Here is a 14,333-nt window from a genome sequence, read left to right as displayed (position 1 = left end):
AATGAGTAATAGAAAAACAGAAGTGGCGTATACCGCGCCTAGTGATTTATATATGCAGAAAATACATACATGTATCCTTGAATATTCTGATAAATCATAACCTCGGAAAATAATTAAGATAAAAAATCATAGTGCAATACAGTAAATATTATCTTAAAGACAGGTGGTTATATGGCTATGTACAGTCCACTCACATTTAAATGAGCTATGACAGAGCTCTGCTGTGAAGCGCTTGGAGGGTACAATCCCCGTCTTTGGATTTGTAGTGGTTGTCACAGATGTTTTCAAAGTGCAATGTGACTTTCTAGAGCAAATTACCTGCTCTAGTATAAACAGCTTAGGTGGTATAATCCCCACCAAGGATATACAGGATCCAGGAAACAAAAAAATAGTGGATATAAAAAGTAACTTAAAAAGTATACTTTAATATAAACAAACAAAATGGTAAAGGATAAAATATATATAATTTAGTCCCACTTGACGCGTTTCGCCTGATAAAATGATTTTTTATCTTAATTCTTTTCCGAGGTTATGATTTATCAGAATATTCAAGGATACATGTATGTATTTTCTGCATATATAAATCACTAGGCGCGGTATAAGCCACTTCTGTTTTTCAGAAAAAATTGGTCTCACCAAGCAGAATTTCCTTGCAGACACGTGGAAGGTGCTTGAGATGAAACCAAAACTTAAGTTCACACTAACAAAGTTTTTCACTTTACGAGCATGTGTATCATAATCATTCTATTATAGAGGATGTGTATTGCATAGCAAAGCATTGCGTCATTGAACCATTTTGAAAGTAACATCACTAAATTTGCATATAATAGCTTTTTGATTCTACTGAAACTGCTAAACAGAAAGTTGTTGAACTTTGAGGTCAGTTCTGGTCCACTACAGCATTTTTTTTTTTTTTTTTTTTTTTATCAGTCTGCAATCTGGCTTGACAAAAACGAATGAATGCCATTTTATCGCGTAGTGGGAACAGCCTCTTATAAAGTGCATACTATTTCAATTACAAACATTAAGAACTGTTAGATATTTTCTTATACAATAATATTAAAAATGGATTTGTATGGAATGAAAAAAATATTTTTGCATTCCTATACATACCTACACAACCTGCACATGGTTAGGGGTTTGCGTCACTGTGATGCATGCTGTTTTCTTATTAGCTCATACAGATCATGAATTCTTTTCATTCTTATCTCCATCATTCCATTTTTCTTTCCTATCAGAGTGAAATTGGACACAGCCCTCCTCCTGCCTACACCCCTATGTCAGGAGTAAGTATTGCACCCAAGCCTTCAATCTTCATATCTTATGATGCCATGATAAACTTCTTACAATTGGCTGTTACTTTCATGGTTCCTCTTAGAGGTGATTTGAGTTTTCTTGTGAGGGTAACTGAACTCATTGACCTCTTAAGACTGAGAAGAGGCCCTGAGTTCTTTTTTATTTGTTCCCAATACTATCTTTATTAGCAGCAGTATCTATTAATCCCTTGGTTAAATATGTGTCTTGCTGTCTCCACATCATTCCTTTTGTTCTTCTTGAGTTTGGACCTAGAATCATCACTTTATCCCATACATATCTTATTCCTCCACCCCATGACTTGCACATCATTTGCTTCCTGCATCACTTTTATAGAATCCCAATTATCTTCCTTCTCACCATATCTCACTCACTCTTCTGTGAGGTGACATATAGCTAGCTACTGCTAATAAACTAATACTCGTTAATATATTAAAACATGATGTGGCTTGGTACATTTACGACTCTATTTGTTCCAGATCACAATTAAACTTCATTTACCTACTTTCTTCTAATCTCGTAAGACCTTGGCATGCTATGACATGAAAATATTGGTTCTTACCACCTACCATTGTTGTTGATGGTAAAGTTATGACCAACTGGCTGGCATATTATCGTCTTTGATTAATGAGACTCAAGCTATTTTGAATGGTTAATTTTAGAAATGTAAAAATCAGGAAAGGTAGGAGGGCTCAGTTCAGCACATTCTTTGTGTACCATTGTTTTATATATTTATATATATTTATTATTTAAAAACATAGCTAACAAACATTTGTGTATTTATAAGTGTGTGTGTCTACATTCTTGGCACCAAGATGTATACATGTAGATATATGCATACATCGATAGCATGGGAACTTCACAAAGATTTTGAAAATACACACTTAAAAGAAAAAACTCATATACAGGTATATGGAAAGCTGTACCTATGTCCAGTGTTCTGTATTATTTCTTCAACAGTTTCAAATGAGAAGATGGATTTTAGACATGATGATGCAATGTATGTGTGGGTCATGGGGTTGTTGAACATAGGGAATTTATTAGAGAAGTTTTTATTTTACATGATCACTATAATATCAAGATGCGTGGGTAATCTTGATAAACAGAGAGCAAATCACATTAGCCGGCAGCTGGTTCATTATGAGTAGCAGCAGTAAAGGAACACTCTGCAAGATTATTAATATAGGGTGTCCAGCAACATCACCGAAGGAACAATGAATAAAAAGACAGGTCGGTAATTGAATCAATCAGTCATTTGCTTTCTGATGCTGGGCTCCGGCTGTAGGTCACCAAGTCATCAAAAGCGGTGGCAAATTCACTAATTACTACTCTACAGGACAAAGCTGTTATCTAACAGCACCATATAAGCCTTTATAAATACAAGTGCTGAAATATTTCAGTTTTCCCATTATCTCTACCAATTTTCTTTAGTCTGGCTTCTTCTTAAAGGAAGCGTTACACCGTATGTGATATGACTTGGGTTTCTGTTCAAATGTAGCCATCTAGAATGACTGTGCAAACAAGTAAGCTTTGGAAATTAAAAGTACACAATTAAGAGTTTAACTGTCTAATAAATACTGAGGTAGTAAAAATAATGTCACCACAAGGCTGGATAAGTAAAATAGCATGAACACAGACACAAGAAAACGAGTGTGGACTTTGCAGATTTTCCATGTAGTGTAAGAATAAAGAAGTTAGAAATAGAAACAGGGCTGGATTTACATCACGAGTGCCTGTTGGTAAATACTCGACTCTCTAAATCTGATAAATGTGGTTGTATATAAACTGATCAGCCACAATCTAATATTGTGTAGGTACCCATCGTGCTGACAAAACAGCTCTGATGCTTTAAATCGTGGAATTCTCTGAACGTGTCCTTTGGTATCTGGCATCAAAACTTTAGCAGCAAATCTTTTAAGCTCTGCAACTTGAGAGATGGGGCCTCGGATCCCACAGATGCTCACTATGATTGATATATAGGGAAATTGGAGGCCAAGGCAACACCTTAAACTCTTTGTTATGTTCCTCAAACCATTCCTGAACAATTTTTGCAGTATGGCAGGGTGCATTATCCTGCTGAAAGAGGCAACTGCCATCATGGCATATTCCACTTCTTGACGACATATTCAGTGTTATTCCCTTCACCTTTCAGTGGTTCAATGTTGTAGCTGATTACTGAACACATACAAAAAGAGTGAGTGTATTTGTAATGTGTGAGTGTCTAGCAATGTGTGTAAATGTCCGAGTGCATGTCTGTGTATATGTATTTCTGTTTATGTGTGTCAGTGTGTAGAGTGTGTCCATGTAGCAATGTGTGTGTACGGTATTGGTAGCAGTATGTGTGTGTGTATAACAGTGTGGGTACTGGGTAGCTGTGTGTGTGGATAGTTGCAGTATGTGTTAATAGAGCTTTACAAATAATAGAAATGAAAGGATCTACCTTATTCCTCCCCAATGCTGAACACAAAGACATTAATAATCGGTCAATAATTAAACAGAAAGGAAAGGGTATGCATGATTCCCAACCATCCTGATATTGGTGGGACAATTGCGAGATGATGATCCAATAAAACTGCTTAAAGTTGAGCACAGTGAGTGCCTGTAGCTTCTTCCTTGGTATATACTATGTGTAAGGGATGTGCTGGCCTTGACTTAGTTAAGCACCCTGTTGCTGTCTGGATGAGTGCAATTACTCTTCGTTATTTGTGTCTTAATTTCCAGGTTGTTTCCCAATGTCCTGAATTTGTTCCCTTCTGTTCTGCTTTTGGGGGTCAAAGTGTAGCGTGAGCGCATCATGAGATGCATCATTAATATGAGTAGCAGTGATTGTGGGTGCTTGTTATTCTGAGTTGTACAAGTTGCCCCAGTACTCTTCCCTTTCCTGGCTTGTCCTCTCCCCTGTTTTTCCAAGAGATCACTGTGTTCAGTCTGAGGAGATGGGGCCGTGCACAGATCGCTGTGTTCAGTCTGAAGGGGAATTGCTGTATTCAGTCTGAGTGTCACGTCTAAACATTTGTTATGAAGGAACACAACTGCAGATTTCTTATAGTTTGAATATTTATTATAAAAAGAAAAAGGTATTGACTTTAATTCCAATTTACAGGTACTGTAGCTTTAAGTAGTAAACGATAACTGAAGTCCACAATTATATGCACTGTAGCTTTAAGTAGTAAACGATAACTGAAGTCCACAATTATATGCACTGTAGCTTTAAGTAGTAAATGATAACTGAAGTCCACAATTATATGCACTGTAGCTTTAAGTAGTAAACGATAACTGAATCAGAAAGAGTCCTTTAGTAGTATTAATTATTTGGGTGATAAGAAGTTACAATAGCTGTTCCATAGACTTTAACTGAAGTAAGACAGATGCAGCTAACTGAGACAAAGTATGAGTTGAAGTTAGCTGTAACGGGTTTGTTTTAACGAAGGACTTTGGAGACAGGAATTAACAGCTTTGAGATGCAACGCTTATCACAGAGGTTTTACTTAGCTTCCGGCACATAGAACACAGGTTCCCGAGATCTCCTCAGAGGCGGTTTATCCTGTATGGATAGAGTTCAGCTTTAGTCGTGGATGAGGAAAGGTGAAGGGAACTTGAAGTCTTCCAGTCCGGTCCGGTAATAGAGGGCTTTCACAACGATGTTGCAGCCGGTTCGTGAGTACGGAACGTAGTTCAATAATCCAGCGTCGATCAGCTGGTGCGGTCAGATTAAATAGGGAGACCGTGTCATAAAGAGGTGTGGCTAAGCTCCGTGGAACCAGGAAGTAAGAGGATATTATAATTAAGGCATGACAGTATCCCCTCCTTAATGAGCAACCTCTGGGTGCTATTGACTTGGCTTGGAAGGGTAACGTTTGTGAAATTTGGAAATTAATTTGTCAGCATGAACGACAGAGGAGTTTTCCCATGTATCTTCATCAATTCCATATCCTTTCCATCTGATGAGGTATTGTAAGGAGCCACGATGGATCCTTGAATCCAGTATACTTTGAATTTCGTATTCTTCTTCGCCCTGGACCAATATGGGATCAGGAGAAGTAGTGACATTTCTTTGGAAAGGGTCAGGATGATGAGGCTTTAGCAAGGACACATGAAAAACAGGATGTAGCTTCAAAGTAGGTGGAAGTTTCAATTTAACAACATTACGGTTGATAACCGATATTATTGGAAAAGGACCAAGAAAAAGAGAACTTAACTTTTTTGATGGACGATTTGTAGAGATGTTCTTTGAGGAAAGCCAGACAAGATCACCGATTTGATAAGAAGGTGAAGGTTGTCTTTTTGTATCAAAAAACTTCTTTTGATTGGAGGAGGCCAATTCCAGATTTTCATGTAATTTCTTGAATAAAGAGGACATATGATTGGATCTTTGGCATACAGAACAAGATTTGACATAAGATTCAATAGTTTGGTCTTGACGAGGCCACCAATAGTATCTTTTAGACAATTCAAGGGTCTTTTTCATACCTGGATGACCTGCCAGAGGAGAATCATGAATAAATTCAAGTACTTTAATTCTGAAAGAGGGAGGTACATAAATCCGATCTTTAAAATAGTAGAGACCGTTTTTCTTGGATAATTTCATTGATTTAGGAAGTTCAAGAGCATCTTCACTGAGATCTTTAATGTCGTCAATAAGAGAAGAGAAGATTCCAATGACTGTAGGAGGAGGAAACTCCAGTTCGGTGTCAGAACAACATGAGGTTTTAGCTGGTTCTTTAGTAGACTGAAGAATTGGAATACGTTGTAAGCATGTTTTCTTGCAATAATCGGAATTAAAGGCAAGAGAGAAAGGAAACCATGAGATTTGAGGGTTGTGGTTCCTTAACCAGTTGATCCCTAATATAATAGGAAAAAATGGTGATGAGATAACATCAAATATAAGACTTTCAGTATGAGTATGATTGATGGTTACTTTTAGAGGGATGGATTCATGAAGTATTGGTCCAGATGAAATGAGGGACCCGTCAATCACTTTAACAGGCACAGAAGTTCTTTTACGAACACAAGGAATTTTATTCTTTGTTACAAAGGCTGAGTCGATGAATACTCCATTTGCACCGGAATCGATAACAGCCTTGGTTATAATTCTTTTATTGTCCCACTGTAATACAAGAACGATAGGGGACATTTGAGTATTTGCGGTAGAGGGAAGTACACTTAGGATGGAAGAGGCATGAGACTGCCTACTGCCTTTTATCCGTTTCAATAAAGGACAATCAGAGACTAAATGAACTTGAGAGGCACAATACATGCAGAGGTTTAATATACGTCTTCGATTTTTCTCTTCAGGAGTGAGGGGACTTCTTATTATCCCTATTTCCATAGGTTCGATTGGTTCAGATAGGTTGTCAGGAGGCTTTGGAGCCCCTATTTCCATAGGTTCACTTGGTAAGGAAGTCTTTTCTGGAGCTTTTGAGGGAGTGAAAGGTTTGCGGTCTTTAGAATGAAAAAGGGATTTTTCGGCCTTTCTTTCTCTTAATCTTCTGTCAATGCTGATTGATAGGCGAATTAGAGCGTTAAAATTAGTAGGAAGTTCTGTTCTAGATAGTTCATCTTTTACATCTTCAGATAAACCAATTCGAAACTGGTTGCGCAAGGTGATGTCATTCCATTGCGTTTCCACAGCCCATTGTTTAAATTCAGCAATGTAATCTTCAACGGGTCTATTTCTTTGTTGTAAAGTTCTGATTGTTAAGTCAGCTGTAGCTTGTTTGTTAGGATCTTCATAGAGAAGAGACATGGCTTCAAAAAATTCATCCAGTGAGTCTAAGATGGGGTCATCGTTTTCCAGAAAGGAATGGGCCCATGACATAGGTTCACCTCTTAGAAAGGAAATAACCGAACAAACTTTAGTTCTTTCTGTAGGATAGGATCGAGGTTTCAAAGCAATTAATAATTTGCAGGTGTTGAGGAACTCCCTGTATTTTGAACGATCTCCAGAGAACTTTTCTGGGTTACATACAGCAGGATCACTAGCCGAGTGCAGAATGGTATGAGGAGTATGAGTTTGTAGATCTCTGACATAAGTGAGAATCCTTTCGTTAGTAACTTGCAGGTCTTGCACACCTTGGGCTAGTGTATCAACTCTTTGATTCAGCGTAGTTATAGTAGAATCGAAATCTGCTGGATCCATTACAATGGCTGGATTATTCTGTCACGTCTAAACATTTGTTATGAAGGAACACAACTGCAGATTTCTTATAGTTTGAATATTTATTATAAAAAGAAAAAGGTATTGACTTTAATTCCAATTTACAGGTACTGTAGCTTTAAGTAGTAAACGATAACTGAAGTCCACAATTATATGCACTGTAGCTTTAAGTAGTAAACGATAACTGAAGTCCACAATTATATGCACTGTAGCTTTAAGTAGTAAACGATAACTGAAGTCCACAATTATATGCACTGTAGCTTTAAGTAGTAAACGATAACTGAAGTCCACAATTATATGCACTGTAGCTTTAAGTAGTAAACGATAACTGAATCAGAAAGAGTCCTTTAGTAGTATTAATTATTTGGGTGATAAGAAGTTACAATAGCTGTTCCATAGACTTTAACTGAAGTAAGACAGATGCAGCTAACTGAGACAAAGTATGAGTTGAAGTTAGCTGTAACGGGTTTGTTTTAACGAAGGACTTTGGAGACAGGAATTAACAGCTTTGAGATGCAACGCTTATCACAGAGGTTTTACTTAGCTTCCGGCACATAGAACACAGGTTCCCGAGATCTCCTCAGAGGCGTTTTATCCTGTATGGATAGAGTTCAGCTTTAGTCGTGGATGAGGAAAGGTGAAGGGAACTTGAAGTCTTCCAGTCCGGTCCGGTAATAGAGGGCTTTCACAACGATGTTGCAGCCGGTTCGTGAGTACGGAACGTAGTTCAATAATCCAGCGTCGATCAGCTGGTGCGGTCAGATTAAATAGGGAGACCGTGTCATAAAGAGGTGTGGCTAAGCTCCGTGGAACCAGGAAGTAAGAGGATATTATAATTAAGGCATGACACTGAGGGAGAAAGGCCTTGCACAGATCGCTGTGTTCAGTCTGATGGGGCAGGGCCGTGCACAGATCATTGTGTTCAATATGAAAGGGCGGAACTATGCACTAATCAGTGTGTTCGAGGGGGCAGAGTCATAAACATATTGGCTCCTTCAGAGTCAGAATACAGTGATCCCAGAGCGTTGACAATATAGCAATCCCAGAGGACACAACATTGAGAGGGAACTTTTAACAAAACAATGAAGTGCAGTAATAGTTCTCATAGCTTTGTCTCTGTCCAGGGTATTGATGTGAATAGCCAAGAAAAAAAAATGGTGAAATTAAAATAAGAATAATCATAGGTAAATATGTACAGCAAAAAAATGAATACCTTTAGAAACAAATGAAACATTATTCCTCATTATCTTTATCTTCCATAGTAAACCACCTACAGACAAACATATTGCTTGATAAATATACAGTGCCCTCCAATACTATTGGCACCCTTGGTAAAGATGAGCAAATACGGCTTTTGTTCAAAAAATAAAACAAAACTATGCTGCTCGCATGGATATCAAACAATTGCAAACACAGGTTTATAAAAAAAAAATGTTAAAAAAAATAAACAATAATCCTGTGAAATATATATCTGAAGTATATTCCTGTTGACATTATTTTAGTACACCGGGGTGACTAGAATCAGGAAATTGTTCAACTATGACTTCCTGTTTCAAAGGGGTATAATTATCAGGTAACACGAAAGCCAAATTAGTCATTCATTCATCACAATGGGTAAGATCAAGGAATATAGCTGTGATGAGCGGCAAAAGGTTTTTGAGAATCGGCTATGAGAAAATAGCAAAAGCTTAAAAATGCCAACTTCCATGACCAGGGCAATATTTAGGAAGTTCCAGTTAATTGGAAATGTTATGAATCAACCCGTAAGAGCTTGTCTCACTGCACTGTGAAGAGGGTGTTCGAGTTGCCAAATAATCTCCAAGGATCACAGCTGGAGAATTGCGGATGTTAGTTGTCTCTTGGAGTCAGAATGTCAGACACTACTGGAACTTCAGATGGGATCAGGTTCTATGGTCAGATGAAACCAAAATAGAGCTTTTTGGCAATATGGCAATACACACCAGAGGTAGGTTTGACGCGCACAGAGAGGAAGCCATATGGAAAAGTTCCTCATGCACACAGTAAAATATGGTGCTGGCTCTGGGGCTGTTTTTCTGCCACAGGAGCTGGACATTTTGTTAGGATACATGGCATCATGGACTCTATCAAATATCAACAGATATTAAATGAACACCTGATTGCCTCCGTCAGAAAGCTTAAAATGGACCGTGGTTGGATCTTACAGCAGGACAATGAGTCGAAACATACATATTAAAAAAAACACAAACAATTTACTGACAACAAAATCAAGGTCCTGACATGGTCATATCAGTACCCTGACGTGAACGCCATAGGAAATCCCACAGTGTCGACTTCGAAGTTTAAAGGATCTAGATGTATTCTGTACGGAGGACCGGTCTTAGATCCCTTGCTTGTATTCTTCAACCTCACCAGGCATTATAGGAGAAGACTCAGAGCTGTTATCTTGGCAAACAGAGGTATCAAAAGGTATTGACGAAAACGTTGCCAGTACTTGTGCTAGACATATATTTAAAAAAAGATGTATTTTTGTATTAACCTGTGCTGCATTTGCAATTGTTTGATATCCATGAAAGTATTTTTGTGTACTGTCTGAACTAATTTTTGGGAATAGATCCTTTTTTTCATTCAAGCTTCTGGGAGCCAGAACTTTTATCTTTTGTATCTAGAAGAGCATCCTCTTTTTTCATGGTGTTCATCCCTGTTCCATTCTCTCATACAAGGTTCTGTTACATAGTTACATAGGCTTAAAAGAGACTTGCGTCCATCAAGTTCAGCCTTCCTCACATTGGTTTTTGCTGTTGATCCAAAAGAAGGCAAAAAACCCAGTCTGTAGCGCTTCAAATTTTGCAACAAACTAGGACAAAATTCCTTCTTGACCCCAAAATAGAAGTCAGATATCTCCTTGGATCAAGCAGCTATTACCCCACTAATTAGAAATTATATCCCTGTATGTTATGCTTTTGCAAGTATTTATCCAATTGCAGTTTAAACATCTGTATGGACTCTGCTGTTGTTTCTGTAATGGTACAATTGGGAATGTGTCTCCTCTCAATTAGAATGTTTGCTACAGGATAGTGGACCTTCTAAATGCAAATATTGTCCCAAATGGATGCAGGATACATGTTTCCTATAAGAGAGAAAAAATTAGAAAATGCTGAAACAAAGAGAAATATTTGATGATTCTAGTGATGTATTTAAGATATCGATTTAGCTTTATAGAGGTCTGAAGTAAAATGTTTTATGCAGCCCAATGCACCATGAAATTTAAATTTAATTTATAGCTATGTAGCAGCATTATAAATTAAAATAAAACTTGTATACCCCAATTCTTTAGTAGGGGGAGCTATTAACCCCTTAAGGACACATGACATGTGTGACATGTCATGATTCCCTTTTATTCCAGAAGTTTGGTCCTTAAGGGGTTAAACTGCTTAAGCTGTAGTTTCAGTTTATGAAACAGCATTTATTAAAACTCGTAGATTATGTATATTCCATCATGGATCCATTCATTTATTCTAATGCTTTTACTGCATTCTTCCTTTCTTAATGGTTGGGTCACGGGAGAAATACAGGTGATTGCAAGCGAAAGGAACACAATGTGTTAAAAGAAATCCCAAATATAAAAAATCAACTAGGATAACCTAAATTATTGTGTGTCTTAACAATGGCTAGGCCTAATGCTAGTTACTGGTAAAGGCACAGATTTTGTAACTTTAACCCATTAAGAAATATGCAATTAAGTTTTTAAGTAGTAAAATATAATACTATTTTAGCATTTAACAATTATAATAGAATACTGATGGTGTGGGTGGGTATAAAATACATATCTGCTTTGACGTATGGCAAGTTAACAAATGTCTGTAAAAATATATTTTGTGCACATATTTAGCGCATCAATAATGAAAATGGAATGTCATGAGAGTACTGCTTTAAAAAAAAATGTTTGTATTTGTCACTGAGTTGTCTGCTCTTTAACTGTGCACTGTGTACTCTAGCATAAGATAATAGAAAATAGCAAGAATGTAATGTTTAACCTATAACCAAACAACGGTTTTAACGTGGGTCATGCAATGTAATGATGTAATGACTGGGTGATTGTAGACATTCCGCTGTACAGATGCTCTGTAATTAGTTCCGCTTGAGTTCATACACAAGTATAAGCTGTGCTACAGACTGTTCTAGCTTGACTCATTGTGATGTACATAGAGACATTCTGTGCAAGCACTATTAACCCGATGTAAGACTTTCATGCGTCCGTTACCTGTCATCAAAGATATATAACATAAAACAAAACGAATGATGTTTCCAAGACAGTGATATGCAACCATTGCTGTCACAAGTGCTGTAAACTATTAAATCCATTGTGTAAAGTAAATTGCAAATGTAGAAATATAGCACCATAAGGGTGTTTAATGATATTTGAGAGAGACCTTAAAGGGGCAAATTAATTTAATGGTTTAATGAAAGCCAATGAGTGCCCAGGTCACGAGAACCACTGCCTAAGGTGAGTTATGGCAAGTCTAAAATACAGAAAGCTTGGAAAATATATTTTCTTCTCTTAAAGGGTTACTCCAACCACCATAACCAATCCAGCCATTTGTAGTGGTTATGATGCTTGGAGCACACTGGCATTACCTGGTGATGGAGCCGAAGTCCCGCCGGGCTCCTGGTCCCCTTTGTAGGCAGGTTTACAACCTTCACAGAAGCTGGAAGCCAAGCCTGCTGCTCATTCATTGGTTGAGATTCTCAAAATGTGCAGAATTGATATTAGCCAATGCTGAACTCTGAGCTGGCTAATGGCACCCAAATTACAGTGCCGGAAGTGGTGCAACACTTTTAATACCAAATTTACTTTTTAATACCAATCTATAAGTATAAAGGTCATATTTTTTATATCTAATGGATAACGAGGAGAAATGGCAATAGTGATTTTGATTACAATCAACATTTCTCTGGAGGATAAATTCCCCACACAACAGTGTACAATTACAGTGGTTTTCTTTTCCTAATTTTATTAGTCTGGTTTGTGAGCAGGACACTTTTCATTAACTCTGACATCACTGCCCTCGACTTGACCAATAAAGTGACTAGCCCATTTCCCCCCTTGCTTAATAGTTGGTCCAGTGTATCCTCATTTCATTGCATGACTTTCTTAACTACAGAAAAGGACACTTATCCTCAATTTAAAGCTCTTCAGTTTGCAGACAGTACATTCCAAAAATATCCTCCAATGTTACCTCTGAACTTGAATTGAAATTATTTTTTTGAGTAATATGCAAGAAATTGGAGCTTGGTGAACACCCCTCATTTTCTATCTTAGCCAATGAATGTGGGATGTAATGGAAAATGCTTGTACAGAATCTTTGCCTTACAACTATCCGACAAATCTGTGACAATTTTTTTTTGACAGGGGGGTGGAGTAAACATGAAATAGAAAAAACATGTACCAATAACTAATTTAATGTTGAAATAATGTTTATTATTATTTACTGTAATAAGCCTGAATGTAATAGTAATTGTAAATCTTTATAAGGAATTAAATATGTTTTTGTATCCTTCACAGAACCAATTTATGTATCGAGATGGTGGCTACACTACTCAAGAATCAATGACTTTGCCATACAGACCATCTGCCTGTCCCATACCAGAAGTACCCACAGTCCAAGGGGCTACTGCAGAGGTTTTTGAGGAGATCTGCTGCAATGGAACACTCCGGAAACAGGTCCCGGAGCGAGTTCCAGAAGAGAGTAGCCTGCAGAGATACAGTGCGGATCCCACAGTGTTTGTTCCAGACCGGAATCCTCGAGTAGGCGTGAGTGAAGATGGCTACATGACTCCTATGAAGGAGAAGCAAAAAACAGGTTGGCAATCCACCCTTCACTAATATTATTCATAGATTACTTTTCAATATTAACTGGCATTTTGTCGGGCAAGCTGTATTTCTGAGTCCAAATATGACTGCCATTTTTTTCTATCCTAATCTTCTTTTCTACTAACTCCAAATTTTTGGTGTACAGGAAACGTATAACAGAGCTTCACAACAATAACGTCATCTCTCTATTTAAACTACAATAAGTGTGTTTCAAAATTAGGCTGTGTTAATAAGAGGGTTTAGTCTTTTTTTCTAAATTAAATTTTCAGCTACATAAATGGTTGTCACCTATACTGCCTCTGACATGATTTAATTACTACACATTAGGAGAAAAAGTTGACATAATATTAGGTATCAATTCTTCCGCAATACGTTATCAACAATTAATTTGACATATCTTGTCTGCTTACCATAGCAGTGAATATATTATCAATAATTGTTGATTCCTGTAATCCTAAGGACAGGGGAGGGCTGGCAGCCTTAGGCCTGGGGGGCAAATCCATTCAAGTGCATTGCACCAAGAGGAGAGTAAAAACACCTTCCCCATGTGATTGAAAGTGTGTGTATGGGGGGGGGGGAAGCAGTCACCTAAACAGACAATCAATGACAGGCACACACACTTGCTGATTTGGCACACACTAAAAAACACACACTCACTGACAGGCACACGCACACACTCACTGACAGGCACACAGACACACACAGAAAGACACATTGTTACAGGCATACTGACTCAGACAGACAGACATACTGACACACACAGGCATACTGGCTGACACAGACAAATTGGCACACACACAGAGACATACTTGCACACAGACATACTGACACACACACAGAGATACATACTGGTACTCACACAGACACACTGTTACAGGCATACTGACTCAGACAGACAGACATACTGACACACACACACACACACAGGCATACTGGCTGACACAGACAAATTGGCACACACACAGAGTCATACTTGCACACAGACATACTGACACACACACAGAGATA

General features: G+C 37.8%; 1 protein-coding gene across 1 annotated transcript in view; it reads left to right on the top strand.

Annotated features, from left to right (window-relative positions):
• Positions 1–14,333, top strand: part of ERBB4 (erb-b2 receptor tyrosine kinase 4) — a 797,331-nt gene that overhangs the window by 778,795 nt on the left and 4,203 nt on the right. The window contains exons 26-27 of the mRNA XM_063429955.1: positions 1,239–1,286; positions 13,017–13,314. Of these exons, the coding sequence (XP_063286025.1) occupies positions 1,239–1,286; positions 13,017–13,314 (346 nt within the window). The remainder of the gene's footprint in view (positions 1–1,238; positions 1,287–13,016; positions 13,315–14,333) is intronic.

The sequence above is a fragment of the Pelobates fuscus genome, chromosome 8 (assembly GCF_036172605.1).
Source record: "Pelobates fuscus isolate aPelFus1 chromosome 8, aPelFus1.pri, whole genome shotgun sequence".
NCBI lineage: Eukaryota > Metazoa > Chordata > Amphibia > Anura > Pelobatidae > Pelobates > Pelobates fuscus.
The sequence above is the reverse complement of the archived record's forward strand: the minus strand, read 5'-3'. Positions and strand labels throughout refer to the sequence as shown.